The 15,350-nt window shown below is 37.7% G+C and overlaps 2 protein-coding genes across 8 annotated transcripts in view; one reads left to right on the top strand and one right to left on the bottom strand.

Moving 5' to 3' along the window:
• obsl1b (obscurin like cytoskeletal adaptor 1b) overlaps positions 1 to 6,487 on the top strand; it is a 38,046-nt gene extending 31,559 nt beyond the window's left edge. For all 6 annotated transcript variants that reach the window (XM_080903563.1, XM_080903564.1, XM_080903565.1 and 3 more), the window contains 2 exons: positions 1,565 to 1,834; positions 4,346 to 6,487. In XM_080903563.1, coding sequence (XP_080759689.1) covers positions 1,565 to 1,834; positions 4,346 to 4,356 — 281 coding nt within the window. In that variant the 3' untranslated portion in view covers positions 4,357 to 6,487. The remainder of the gene's footprint in view (positions 1 to 1,564; positions 1,835 to 4,345) is intronic.
• Positions 6,488 to 6,684: 197 nt separating this feature from the next.
• The window catches only part of LOC308410314 (carboxy-terminal domain RNA polymerase II polypeptide A small phosphatase 1-like), a 28,029-nt gene continuing 19,363 nt past the window's right edge, over positions 6,685 to 15,350 (bottom strand). Inside the window, exons 3-7 of one of the 2 annotated variants that reach the window (XM_080903569.1) lie at positions 13,302 to 13,403; positions 11,497 to 11,553; positions 10,444 to 10,536; positions 10,036 to 10,221; positions 6,691 to 9,913 (exon numbers count right to left, since the gene is read on the bottom strand). In XM_080903569.1, the coding sequence (XP_080759695.1) occupies positions 9,782 to 9,913; positions 10,036 to 10,221; positions 10,444 to 10,536; positions 11,497 to 11,553; positions 13,302 to 13,403 (570 nt within the window). In that variant the 3' untranslated portion in view covers positions 6,691 to 9,781. Of the gene's footprint in view, positions 9,914 to 10,035; positions 10,222 to 10,443; positions 10,537 to 11,496; positions 11,554 to 13,301; positions 13,404 to 15,350 lie in introns of both variants that reach the window. The other variant, XM_080903570.1, reaches the window with a different exon arrangement.

Raw genomic sequence — 15,350 nt, 5'->3', positions numbered from 1 at the left:
TATCCCATAAAATGGGTTGTAGAGACAAATGTCAGGACTTTTTCCACCCCTTCCCCCCAGAGTCTGTTATTAAAATACCCAGAGTTTGTTATTAGAGCTGTAACAGGATAAAATCCCTCTCTTATAGCAGCAACAGCAAATACTGTGTGTGCATATATAACCAGATAGTGCCACCTACTGGAACAGCAGAGTTACCACATGTAATTTCTTATTTCGTGAAAGGTGTAATATCCCGGCACATTTTTATATAGGAGTCAGTCTGTTTTAATTTCACAATCACCTTATTTAACTTGATCATGGGTGATATAAAGTAATGTTCATAGATAAGTCCCCAAACGGGCAAATTAAAATCATCTACACTGATTTGATTCTACACTGATTTCATAGTGTAGTGGTTTACAAATTTGCCTAAATCATGAAAGAGTCCTGTTTGAGAACAGAATGAGAGCATGGCCAGCAGAAGAACCCCTCCTAGGTCATTCCTGGGAGGGCAAATCTACTGTGGCGCTGCTTTGTAAATATGGGAACAGTTAAAGAAAGACTTTGTTTAACTTTCAGGAAAGCAATGTAATAATAATGATGATGATGATGATCCAAAAGGCAAAAACATGGGATGTTTCTTGGCAACATAATCTGACGTGAAAAATATCAGCCGGGCTCTTTAATGTAAGACATTGACTTTGTAATTTTAAAAAATCATCCATCCAGCATCTTAACCGCTAATTAGTATGCAGGAGCAACACTGTTAAAAAGATTGTTGAATATATTGTAGTCTGACATTCAGTGCTCTGGATGTTTGTGTTATCCTCGATTTTGGTAGTGAACCTGTAATATCTCCTTGGATACTGATGTTCAGAGTTGGTTATAGAATAAAATCTTGAACAATTTTAAAGATTATAGCTTTCTCTTTTGACTGTGTGGCTGTAAAATCTGGTCACAGTTTTTCAGTCTTGAAAATTTTGAGTGGCTGTATTCTGTACTTAGAACACTCAAACGCTGTTAAAAGAAACTGTAAAAAAAAAAAATCATTTTTTCCAGTGTCCTCACTGTAGTTTCAGGGCCTGTGAAAATTTTATAGTTTTATTAAATAGACAGAAATTATTGGATGTAAATGAGCTGATTTTGAGGGGATCGGGTGGGCCCTTGTTCATATTTGGTTGATTTTTCTTCAGTTGTTCCTTCACAGTTTATTTTGGTGTACTTCCCTGTAATCCTGTAATTAATTTTTTAAAACCGTTTTCTTGATTGGGGCTTAATTACCATAGCATGGAGAGAGGGAGAGAGAGAGAGACCCTCAATTGTTTTGTTTTTAACCAGTAGGTGTCAGCCTCCTCAAACAGTTAACTGTCTACTTCTTACCTTGTGAAGTAAGATAGGGTGCCTTGGCCTATGACAGCTCGGATGATCTCCAGCTTCTCTGTGACCCTGATGGATAAAAATATGGAGTGATGGAAGTTTTGCCTCCTTTGTTTTAACTTCTCTGTTCAGACCGAGACATCTTCTTAAAAGTGTGTATTCGTAGGTTAAAACACTTAACCGCTTTCTCTCTCATGCCCTTACCCAGGCCAGTCTTTATTGATGGTCCGAGAGCTTAAAGATGTGGAAGTCATGGCTCCTGATGAGGCCTGCTTCGAATGTGAGGTCTCAGCTCCTGTCTTCAAATCCCCCGTGTGGACTCTGAACGGGGAGCCTTTGCAGCCGAGCTCTCGGGTACGCCTGGAGAAGATGGGCACAGTGCACAGGCTGACCCTCAGGCAGACCTCTCCGGAATTGAATGGCGTGGTAGAGTTCACAGCTGGGAAAACAAAGAGCAAAGCCCAGCTACGGATAGTGAGTAAGTAGAATAATGGCAATTTTTAAGAGGCAGTATTTTAGTAGGTTTATTTGCATATTTGAAATAACTTTAGATGATTCATAGAGGTCCGCAAATTCATCCTCAAAATATGGCTACAGACATCCTTTAATATTATAGATTATTATTAACTTTTAGGAGTGTGTGTGTGTGCTGTAAAAGTCATGCTCTAGCCGGTTAAACATGCAATTTAAAACCTGGTCATGTAATTGACACCTGAACCACTGATGGAGGTAATAACAAAGTCTCGAATTTGCTCCATTCGAATGCAAAGAAACAAAATATAGAAAGTGTAATGATGCACAGTTGGAGGAGAAAATGATGTTTGAGTGTAATAGTAACATTATGTTTTCTTTGCCATGAACTGAATATGCAGATTTGCAGGTGAACAAAACAAACTGCCCATGTGGCGTATTTAAAGTGTGTTGCATGACTTGGCGTGGTATATACAGCACAAAGCAATAAAAACAGTAAATGTTTGGCTCCCACAGTGCTGCGTTCTATTATCAATATAGGGTGTTTATGGTGGCAGTCCATCAACAGGCATGTAGGTCAAGCAAAATGGAGCACGCACCCGCCGAAGCAGGAGTAGGTTAAACTATTTTTAGTTTTATTATGTCGCCTTTTAAATGAATGTGTGCTATGTTCAGGCAGTAAAACTGTCAGAAATTCACTCAGCTTTAAAAAAGAGGACAGATTGCAACATGAGCAGAACCCCATGCATGAGTAGGAAAAGTCAAAGCAATTAAAACACTGGTGAAGTAAATGGATTTGCTCTGATTGTGTTATAATACACTTAATTTTGCTCACATGATAGCTGCATCTACATTTGGATCTTATAATATATGTGATTGCCTTCAGGTCTCAGACTTCAGAAATCATAAGAAATGTGTGGATTACTTTTGTAAAATAAAAGCTTAAATTGTTGCTATTATGGAAGGCAAAAAATTATTATTCTTTCACATGACATGTAGGTAGTTTGGGTTTTTTTTATTTTGCAAACACAGCATAATTTTAGATCTCGTATCTCTTAATATCTTAGATAAAATGTATAAAAGAAGAATCAGTCTTTAGAAAAATAATTTTTACCCAGGGGTAAAAGTATCCCCTTTGGAGTTTAATTATAAGTTTATGCCTTGAGGAAAAAGGCAGAGTTTCCAACTTTAAGATAAATAGGTATGAATTATTGCATAAAGTAATAAATTGAAATAGGTGAAATTGTAAATGAGTGTTTGTGTATTATCTTACATAATGTGTTTCCTCGTTTATCCAAGATAACATTCTGCCAAGGGTGAAAATAAAGGCTAATGTAGTCTAGTTTAATCTAATCTAATCAAAGAAGATTCGTAAAGAGTGAGGAGTCAGAAACCAAAGGAAGTAGGCTAGCAGGTCATACAGTAAGTAGGCTTGCATGCTCTGTTTATCCTCCTGTTTGACTAGAATGGGTATTATAATTTTTTAAAATGCAGATCATTTTGTATTAAATAAGATTTGCAACTAGCTCTTAAGCTCTTTATCTTATCAAAGCATTTATTGAGGTCACAGAACAAGATCAAGGGAACCAAGGACATTTTCCCCCACATGCATTAGCTTCACGTTTCAATCCTAAAACTGCATCTTTCTTTTATATGCAATCTATGATCCACAGTTTTCTGCTCACACTGTGTTAGGGGTTACTTTTATTCTTGGTTTAGAATTACTGTTCTATGTAATGCAATAGAAAAATAAAGCGGAAAAGAAAACATAAAAGGATGGTTGATATAGTTAGCATCAATTGTGAATAAAAAGGTTTATTAATTAAAAATGTGCTAGCATGAAATTATCATCCAACAGTATAGATAAATACAGCTGAAACAGATTTGTCACTAAACAGCTGGAAATTATTGGCTAAATCTAAGATTAACAATTGAAACTGTTGGCTAATGGTACACCAGACTGCTTGGTATGTGGAGAAGCTATGTTAAGAATAGCTAACAGTATCATTTAACTCTGGATTATCCTTAGTTTTATCTAACAGTCAACAAATGTGTTAGCTAAACATTAATACTTAAAAACCGGCCAATAAATGTGATGAACAGCATTTTTGGGGTGGTAGCTAAGTAGTGCACACATGGTTGAGATGGTAAGCTAATAGTTAGCAATAAACAGTGGAGACAGTTTGCGAGTCATAGCTCGTAAATGGTAATCCGAATCTCAATGGTAAGAGTAAGAGTGGAAAGCTGAAAATAGTCCAGTTCCAGTATAAAATGACTTCATGGGAACTCATTTAAACATGAGAGGGAGTTCTCGAGTTCATCTGTCATGACAGTACTTTTGGGGTATCAGCTAAAACCACTTACTGAAAGGGATCACTTCTTTGAAACAGGCGCTTGTCTAGAACGGTCAGAGTTATGTTTAATTAAATCAAAAAATAAAATATGGCGAGCCTCGCTGAACCAACTGTAAGACTTTGTTTCTCTGGACTTCAAAGTAATTTTTTCCTCTGCTTCACAGGTGATCACTGAGTGAAATCCCTGCTCTACAATTACCTTGATGTGGCTTAACTATTATACTGGTGGCTGAAGTTGTACCACTGAAATTGCTTATATATTTAAATCCAGTCTGTAAACGTGGCTTAAACAGGGTTGTGATGGATTTTCATGCAGTTCATTTAATCGTCTCATCGTTTTAACGACAACATTTGCCAGCGTGTGAGAACATTTACAAAGAGTTTTTTTGTTGTTATATAAAACTGGAGTTTCGTTGTAAATAATTTCCAATGTGAAAGTGGTTTGACTGGGTTAACTGGGTTATGAAAGCTTAAGATGAATGTGTATTTGTGCCAAAGAAAATAGAATAAAATGAAATAAAAATCTGATTGAAATACTCAAACTTTAAGTCTCTGGTGTTAAAGTAACCCAACAACAACAACAACAACTCGAAAGAGATTTGGAATATAATGTATGTAAAGCAAAAATTAAAACTCTCAATGTGTGTCTGTATACACACATTGGTAGGCCTTTTCCATTAGGAAACTAACATTATGTATTAATTTTAGGCTCCCCTTATTTTATTACAGCATGTTTTTGTGTGGATGTTGTGGCAGCGACTTTTTCTTTTGGTTTAGAAAACAGAAACACATGAATGAAGTATGAGAACAGACTGCATATAAAAGATGGACTTACCCAACATGATGTAACCCACTGGCAGACTGTGATCAGCTGAGGTGTGCTGCTGCTGTTCTTTGAAGATTAAAAGGTGAAATCAACAAGATATAAGTAGATCTTGCACAAGCTATCGACGCCGATTTACAACTTGTACTCAGAATAAAGGTGGAATTCAGTGAGTGAATCATCAGCTTCAATTTTGCTCAACATTGGTGATGGATACTCCAATTTACTTATGTAAACTGGCTTAATGTTTTAAAGCATGCAGTAGGAAATAATGACTCCCCACACCTAAATAATGAGCCTGTTTTGAAAATGGAAGGAGTAGAAAATACATTAAACGTAAAAAGTCATCAGAAAAATAAATACTTAAAGCACAAATACCTGAAAATTTGACTTAAGTACAGTAACAGTAATTGCATTTAGTCGTTTCCCGCCTCTGGAACTGGTATGAAAAGTGAGTCATTAGTCAATGAGAATTTTATTTAGTTTTATGTTATATTCTAGCCATAACAACTATAATTTAGTACTGTATTCAACATGCTCTTAATCAAGCAGTTCATTCAGCCAATCAGGAAAATGCTGAGTGACATAGGAAGGAATTTGAGGACTTCTGAGGTCACTTAAGACAGCGGTCCCTACCCTTTTTGGCACCACGGACCGGTTTATGCCCGACATTATTTTCACGGACCGGCCTTTAAGGTAAAATGGTAAATGGCCTGTATTTATATAGCGCTTTACTAGTCCCTAAGGACCCCAAAGCGCTTTACATATCCAGTCATCCACCCATTCACACACACATTCACACACTGGTGATGGCAAGCTACATTGTAGCCACAGCCACCCTGGGGCGCACTGACAGAGGCGAGGCTGCCGGACACTAGCGCCACCGGACCCTCTGACCAGGTGTCGCGGATAAATACAACAAAATAAAACTAGTACTGGTACCGAAAAAAAGAAGATTTATTCATAACACACGTGAAAAGACCCAGGAAAACAGAGTTAACGATAAAAACGATAACAAAATAACGCTGAAAACCGATAAAAACCCTGAAAACCATACATTTCACACCTGAGCCTCAACTCTCGCGGCCCGGTACCAAACGACTCACGGACCGGTACCGGTCCGAGGCCCGGGGGTTGGGGACCGCTGACTTAAGACTTTTATAGGTCCATAACTCTTTCTGCAATCAGAGTAGCCACCGCGGAATAAACCATTAAAAATACTTCTTCATACCTAAAAGTCCATTGAACGCCATCTTTTATATACAGTTTATGGGTATGACCAGTGTTGGTTTTTGTGTCAGCACAATAAATGTTTCCATCATTGGTTCATTGTAAAGAAATATTTTTTAAAAAGTTTTCATGGAAACTTTGAATAAAGAGCTTTCTGTCTTGCAGCAAACAGCTTGTAATGTAAATATACTGGGCCAAAATGAAAGAAAAAACAACACATTTGATCACCTTGACTGATGATCAGGGCATGCTTGATTTATCAAATGGTTTTATCGTGTGGGTATTATGTTTGTCGAGTGGAGAACGATTGCCGTTTTCATATCAAACCTGTTCCATATTCCATTTTTTCCTTTCGACTTGATCTTGTATGTTGTGTTGAGTGTGAGGAATGTGAAGTCAAGTACTGTAGTGAAATATGACCGTTTCAATAAAACATGCTTTATTGATGGAAGGTGAAAGTATCTCGTCTTTTTTCCCCCCCAGTGTTGACTGTTATTAGCTGCACATGTGGCAAATTCCCCTCAAATCAAACTGAATATACAGATCGATAAGGTCGTACACGCCACATTCAAGTTTACTGACAGTAGGCAGTCAAATCAAACTTATCCAAGACAGCATGAAATATTACATTACTGATGGCGAACACAAGTGATAACTCAGAAAAACATTAAAACTAGATCACAATAAATTCCTGATATTTACAAAAAAAGAAAACAACCAAACAAACAAACCAAAAAAAATAGCCTCACCCACTTTTGCTGTTGTACACGTGTGTGTGACCTTCAGTCAGTGTGGTGTAAATCTGCTTCTTAAAGCTACTCCAGAGCCAAACAGTGGGTGACAAATTAAAGGAAAGACCTGAACCCTTGACTCTTGCTGTGGCTGTTGTACCTCTGGCAGAGTTTGGGCACCTTACTCCATTAGAAGGGGAAAAAAAATCATTTCAAAGTTCTTATTCTATAAAAGTGATCCTCTGAATAACACATTTTTAAACTGTTGTCAGTGGTTTCTTCCATACTGAACATATATAAATCATACTTTGGACTTTGCAGTCATAACATCTCGACCCAAGTGAATAACTAAGGGAGATTTGGGGCTGGCATGTTTGACAACTCTCTCCATTAGCAACAACAAAACACCAGATGAGGTGATATCATTTGGCAGAGTGTTATCCTATCCACTAGAGTTGAAGGAACTAATTAAATCGATGCTGAAGTCGTTCTTACTGAGAAACCTGACACTGGTTTTTCCTTTGTCACCCATCTGCAAATACAGTACAACAAAGCCTGACTAAGCTTTATAAGCTTTACAGGTTGAAATTGCAAAAATAAAAGAACCTGGTGTTCGTGCCTGGAACTGCATAACCATAAACTGTATATAAAAGATGGATGTAGCTCTCATGACATCACCCATTGGTTTGTAAAGTCCCATGTTTCGAGAGAGAAACAAAAAATGCAAGTTTGAGGAATTCCTGCTTCACTTTTAGACCCTAAAGCTGCACCCATCTGTTATATACAGTCTAAAACATCTTCTAAAATGATTTTCACATATTCCACCAATGCTAAGATTTAGTAACGGAATAAAAACTACACTGCTCAAAGAAATTAGGGGAACACTTACTTTGCATTTGATAAAATGTTATTTTAAAATCAGGTGAGTCACGTGAAACCAGAATCATCAGCACTATGAGACCTTTAAATAATGTTAGTTAATAAAAAATATTGGTGCTACCCTGCAGCCTCCTAGCAGATGAAAATCCTAGGTGACTTTCTAATGAACGAAGAAGAATTCTTGAGTTATTGTGTTTACAAAATTAGGTGTCTATGCTCTCCAGTGCCCACCTGCCCGACAGACTGAGGACGTTACTCCTTAAAATGGAGATCACAGGCGATCCAACTTATGCTCCTGGTGAGATGGTGTACAGTATGCTGGATGATCTCTTCCTAGATTTGGATAACGTCATCTATGAGTTCCTGAAGAGTCTGGGCGACAGGTCACAGCATCAGATGTACGACAATTTCTCAGCTGGAGTCATCTTCTGGTGAATATAAGGTCCACTCCATGGCTTCAGTGTCTTGTCATTCTGGAATTACGCACAGACTACATGCAGCCGACCATTGCCTTTCACTGCACCTACATAACATCTGAGAGTGGCTCTGAGAACTTTATCCTTAACAATGATCAAGGTACGGTTCAAGAGCACATGGAGATCTGTGTGACCCTCCAAGGAAACGCCTCCCTAGATCATCACTAAACCGCTGCCACACCAGCCGTCCTGGCTAATGCTCACCACAGTATCAGACTCTATCACATCTTACAGACGTGCTCAGTGTCAACTGCTGTCATCTGTGAAGAGAACGCGGTGCCAGTGGTAGACCTCCCAAGTTTAGAGGCCATTTTGGCAATGCTCCTCCTGTTCCTTCTTGCAGAAGAAGACAATACCGGCCCTTTTGCTAAGTCGCATAATCAGCATAATCCAGCTCTCCTTGTGTAAAGAACCATCTCTTGATATCGCCTCCACACTCCTGAGACTGTTAGCAGACACAGCAAAGATTCTTGTATTAGCATGGACGGATGCTGGAGCATCCTGGAGAAGCTGGACTACCTGTGCAACCTGAATGAGCTGCTCTCATGCTACCAGGAATGACAAGAACCGTAACAAAAAGCAAAACTAAAGAAAAACGCTCACTTTTTGTCGGTTGTCTTGTTGTCATCTCTCCAGTGTAGCTGTCATAGCTTTGACTTAAGTAGGTGCAATGGATTCATTGGTTTCTGCTTCCTTATCAGACGGACTGTGATGAGTAGTCCATTAATTTTCTTGAGCAGTGTATATTCACTAACAGCAGACTAATGGATATTTTTTTCTATTGCAAAAAAAAGATGAAGAAAGAAAAACATCTTTTACATGTAAAAGCAAGTGCTACATTAAATGGTATATTCTATTCAAAGCTTTTCAGAGACATACAGTAAAACATACAATATTTAGAAAACATCAAAATAAGCAATACAAGATGAACGTTTTTTTGTATATATATTAGCTCAGCAGGATTTGAGCTACAGTCTTCGGTGATGTGTTATTTGCTGTGTGAAAACTTCAAATGCTTTTGCTTCACTGACATTAAAATGACTGATAGTGGTGAATTTGTAATATCACGCTGAACAACTGCTCGCACAATCTAGCTTTACAGCAAACTTACAAAGGTCAGTGCTGTCACAAAACGACAACAACAACACGCTAGCTGCACTGCAAAAGATATCTCCAGAAGTCATTTAATCACATATGAACCATCTTGGACATCACAAAAAAGAAAAACAGATCTGTCACAGCGTTCAGGTCAACTTCCTGCACAGCAGCACTCAACCCAGCTGGAAGGCTGCTGTCACTTTGAATGCAGTACTGCTGTGAGAATCTTAGATTAAATGACAGCCCTTTATTGCAGTGTGGTCCTTGTATTGGGAAGCACTGTGGAGCCTTCTGCCCACCGGCCTCCGTGGCCCCCGGATGACAGCCGCTGGTGCTCATCTTCATCCTATTATCCCGCCTCTGTTAACTCTGTGAAGTACTCTGATGTTTGAGAATGTCATAGATGTCGTCCACCTTGCTTAGTCTCTCAAAGAACGGGATAAGATCGAGGAGCTCAGTGTCTGACATGTCATTAAACCAGGATGCTACAGGAACCTGGAGGTGCGGACAAAAGTAGCAGATGGTGGGATTAGAAATTCTTTTAGATAGTCCACTATGACTTTTCTGTGAATGACAGTGTTTGTAATCTAAATGACAAAGTAATCTAAATGACATACTGCATTTTCGGGGTGGAAGATGTAGGAGGCTGGGGAGTTGTCCAAGATGATAACCTTGTTGAGGTCTCTTCCTAAACGGCTCAGGTCTTTTACGTAGTTTCCTTTGTGGAAGACGCAAGCTTCCCGGAAAAGACGGCTCCGAAAGGCCCCCCATTTATCCAACAGGTCTGACACAGGATCCGCATACTATAGAAGCAATACCAAAACAAACTGGATTTGCCATCTCGTAACTTTATCCTCCAAGTGGTTTAATGCAAGTCCATGACATAACTACAAGGTTATTATAGCAGTCTGAAACCAAACGTACAAAACCGCAAACTGAAAACATTTGGTGATCACTCAGAAAATGAGTCTTTTCCTCCAGTAATCCTAAGTGTAATGGTTTGCTTATAAAGGATGAGGACATACCTTTGACAAGCTTGCAGTGAACAGAACACACTCAAACATTTCTCCCATCCTCTTTAGGAATTCATCAACGTGGGGTCTCTTTAACACGTACACCTGAGTGCAGGAGAAAAAGAAATAAATCCAGAATTGGTGCTGCTATTAGAGACAGATTCTGACCATAAAAAGCTCAAAGGACAACAAATGTAAATAAACACTGTAGTTCAGATCAAGTCTATTAGTAAAATCTTGGGGTGAGGGGGAAGGCTACCCCTCCCTGAACCTTGCTGTGTTGGATATCACTTTCTCTTAAGAGGGAGTTCCTCCTCCCCACTGTCACCGTGGTTCTTGCGTTCCTTACAACATAAAGGCTCTTGAAACAACTGCTGTAAATAAACTGAAGTGAATATAAAAACAGCCAATAAACATGTCAGTTCTCTTTTTATCAAAAATATCCCTTAATGAAAAGTGATCATGTCAACTACATATGCCATTATTATCATAACATAAAGAAGAAATAATATGTGCAATAAAACAAAGCAGAAGCACCTTAATAGAACTCTACATCTACCTCCACTGAGATGCCGGTGGCCTTGTTTCTGAACCAAGTCATCCCGAATAGGCTTTCCCCACTTTAACAAGCCTATCCTGGATTACTTGAAACAGACCCAGGCCTTTTGAAAGCTCTTCTTTCTTCTGGCCAAGCACAACAGACTGCAGTTGCCATTTGAAGCCAGTAGGGGAAAGGTAATGCCATCCCAATGAGCACTGTACATAATATGCTCAGCATACTGAGATTAATGGCCGTGTTTTCTGAGAAGCCTGCCAAGCTTCCTTCATTTCGTCAGGCCACTGAAATAGGCACCTGCTGCTTGGAGCCATCAACAGAGAGGGCTACAGCTCTGTCAGGCTGCATGTACACTACTTCGCGTGCAAACTGAAGCAAGGATAAACGTCTGTGTTTGATGTTTACAACAGGCATGGTGAGTGCATGGGGGAAAAAAGAGATTTAGGGTCCCTTGTGATGTCAAATTTACTATAGCAGCAAACAGTAACTTAAGCAGATAAAGGTCCTACCTGGTGAACTGTTCCATCAATTTCCACTGGAATGATAAAATCTGCATTGTTCACTGGCTGTTTGAAACAAAAGAAAAAACAAAACAAAAAAACGTTTAACTTATAATCTCCAAAGAACTCTTTGAAACAGAGAAAAGAATGACGGCAACAAATTGAGCAAAAATGTTGTGCCAGCCGCCTCTGAGAAGCACAAACACTGAATAAATGGATTCTTCTCCCATCGATTACTGAAACATAGGCACTATAGAAAGTGAGAAGGCTGCTTCTCTGATATCAGCATCATTGCAAGTGTATTCCATATATGGTATAAGACCATGGCCTAAATTGGTATACTATGAGCTAATGCAAGTAAGACAGATTGAGTATATCCAGAAGCTGTTAGTATGCATTCACGTGCACGGGATTTTCCTATTTCCTGCAGCAGCAAATAGTGCAAATGATTTTGATCATTTATTCTAATGGCAGACAAAGTTAATAAAACATTGTCGTTATTCTCAAGCAAATTTCACCAGCAATAGCAGCAGCTTGAACTCCATCCTCTTTTAGATCTGCTCACCATCAGCTTACAGCGAGCAGGCTGTGTGAGCTAACAAGAACATTTCAACAGCTTCCAAGCATTTCAACACCCCAGTATAGACAAGACTGGCTTTTTTCTCACCTTCACTGGTAAACAGGGTGATTATACTGTAATGCATTTTTTTAAACTTGTGATAATTTATATCTACCTCTGTATTACATTGATTTAATTTGCACTATTATGTTCTTTTGTGGCTTTAACTGTGTAGTGATACTTTGCATACAAATTCTTATGCATTTAACTAAACATCCATACATTTCTTTTATACATTATTATTGTTATTTTCTTTCATGTTTGATGTAACTGTTTGATCATTTAATGGTAAGATTTTCTAAACCACAGTAGAGAAGGTCACTGAGATCTCTTCCAGATCAAACACTGTGCACCCAAAGCTAATTTCATTTCATTATGACATTAATTTTAGCAGCTTTTTGCAAAAAAAAAAAAAAAACCCCAAAAAACCCCAAAAAAACCACCCTTTCTTTCAGATATAAAGAACTCTTAAAGCAGTTCATGTGTCAAAGTAACAGCAACTTTTACACTCCGCGTTGTGTTAAACATGGAGCTCAGAGGAGGTGTGACCCCGTTTAGCCGACACTAATATCCGGTGACATCTTTCAGGACAGGCTGTGACCGCAGAAGGACTAAACAGCACGCGGCATTCATTACATAATTTGTCGTGATACAGGAGCCTCGACTTCTGGCATTGATTACTTTATTCACTGAATGCTACCATACAAGGTATCAAACAGCCCGAAAGGAAGCTGCATGATACTTCATTAAAAACACGCAATACAGTATATCAACACTCATGAATGCAGTAACATAGTTTCACAAAATATCTTATGTAAATATGAATTTTATGTAGGTGTTCTATAGAAGACAGATTTACTTTTCTTTCTATAAAATCTAATATTAATTTCCTAAGATCTTGGGGTTTTATGTTGAAGGCTGGATCTGGATTGTGAAAAATATAAAATATGTTGTGTCTCCCCTAAATTTGTACCAATCATGTGTCTCCTTTGTATGTTTTTTTTTCCGCAGGTAGACTAATTACTTTAACATGGAAGCCTAGTAGAAATAAGAGCAAGAGGGTCCATGTGAACCAAGGCCAAGAATGTAAGAAGGTCTACAGAATCATCATAATCCAAATATATATATATATATATATATATATATATATATATATATATATATATATATATATATATATATATATATATCTTACCTTAAATGAACTATGCACTAGTGTTTCGTCCAAATCAATGACCACACAGATTTTTCCTTCATCATTTGATTCCATCTGTGGGAGCAGTGGTTCTCCGGGCAGCTGAAGAAGAGCACACAGTTTAGACCTCAGCTGTGTAAGGCAAAAACATTTTTTCAGTGAAGTTTCAAATACAACATGCGCAAGAAATACGGTCTCACCATTTCAATATGCTGGGAAAGTCATTCGGATTATTATGAGTGTGTGCTTGTGTTTCTAGTCACTTAAGCGCTTTAACAGTGTTGTGTTGTTTCAGTAAGAGGTTACGGGGAACCTGGGATGGTACAGCTGCTACTGTGCTGACGGAACATGTAGATATCGCTATAGTGTGTCTCATCCGTCAACGTGCGGTCAGTGATTAGAGTTCATTAATGTGATTCGGCTTCTAAAAACAAGTTGGTATGAACAAACAGGTTGTTGGTAACACTGATGGATGTGTTGTCCATCAGTGAGCTGCCACGTGAGCCTAATGGCAGAGCTGGAATTTGACACAGATACCACACAATATGCCAAGTCTCAGTTCTGTGTGTTCACTGCCACGGTTGGCATCAGAACAATCAAATGAAAAAAATAAGATAAAAATATTAATTAAGATAAGATTAAGATAGCAAAAGAAGGTAATATTATGCACCAAAAATACTGCAATGATAAAAACATGCATTCAATAACGTGCAAAGAAAGGAAATTACTATTATTTTAATTTAACATATAGGTTCTCCTCCTTATTTAATTTCTTGTTAAATTTTTTGATTGATTAATTATTTAATTTGTAAAATCTTCATTTTGTATTTATCGCCTTATTTTCTCCCACAAACCTTTGAGTTAACATGATAAAAAGGGCTAAAAGCTATTTTTCTTTTTTTCTTTTTAAGGTAGCTAACGTTTTTGTGTTGACCCCATCCGCAGCAAGACTCATCAGTTTGAAAATGCACATTTATTAGTTAACAATGTCAAAAAATTCACTGTTTATTTAAAAATTTAGAGGATAAAAAGGCAAATAAATCAAATTAAAGTAATATTTTATCACATATTTAAACCTGATCTATTTCTCTTTTCTTTATTTTATGTTTTTAAAAGTCACTTCTGTTACACACCTACTCTTCAATCACAGGAATTTATTTGGTGATGCAGAAAATATACAAATGTTGTTTTCCTCGTTTCTGCTGACAAGTTTCTTTTAAGCAAATAGAATTGGAGCTACGACAGCACAGAACACAAGCCAAGAATTCCTGTTCAGTCGTTCAATACCTTAAAACTGGACATCAGCACTGAGCAGCACTAAGCATTAAAATGATTAAGGTTCATTTTATTTTAACACTTTTTACAAATACTGAATAGGGCTACTGAATTACAATACTGATTATTTTTAGCATTAATCTCTTATTTTATTTGTGATTATGTTGTATTTGAAGATTATATTTTTTGTGTTCTTTAAAGATCTCATCAGATAACATTTGGAGTAGGCGGCACTCACAGTAATCATTTTGCACAGAAGTATTCTTATGACGTGTTAAATACCCCCTATGTACATGAGTGCACACACAGTTTGAAGCCCAGCAAAACAGAGAAATTTGTTAACCACTGTTATGATAACCGTTACCTCCACAGGCATTTTTAGATTTTTTTGAGTCAGCTAGTGTAAGGAAGCTTGCCTGTGTTAAGCTTCCTTTATGAAGACCAATGCTTGCTTGCTATCTATCTATCTATCTATCTCTCTCTCTCTCTCTCATTGGTTTTATATATTTCCTGCTATTTTCTTTTCTTTTTTTTCTTTTTTGTAAAAACAAAAAATGTACATCTGTTACTTATTTACAACTCCTTACCAAGATAATATGACAATTCCGTTTAAAAAAAATAAATCTTATCTTTTTTCATTGTCACAACAAGTCAAGCAGAAGTAAACCATTACTCTGTTTATGGTCTTCCAATCACATGCTGCCAGCAGGGAAGTTACAGAGTACCCTTTTAATGTTGGATATTTTGCATACCACACGCATAACATGGTTTAAG

This window comes from Rhamphochromis sp. 'chilingali', assembly GCF_963969265.1.
Source record: "Rhamphochromis sp. 'chilingali' genome assembly, chromosome: 14".
Lineage (NCBI taxonomy): Eukaryota > Metazoa > Chordata > Actinopteri > Cichliformes > Cichlidae > Rhamphochromis > Rhamphochromis sp. 'chilingali'.
This window is presented reverse-complemented; position numbering and strand designations above follow the sequence as displayed.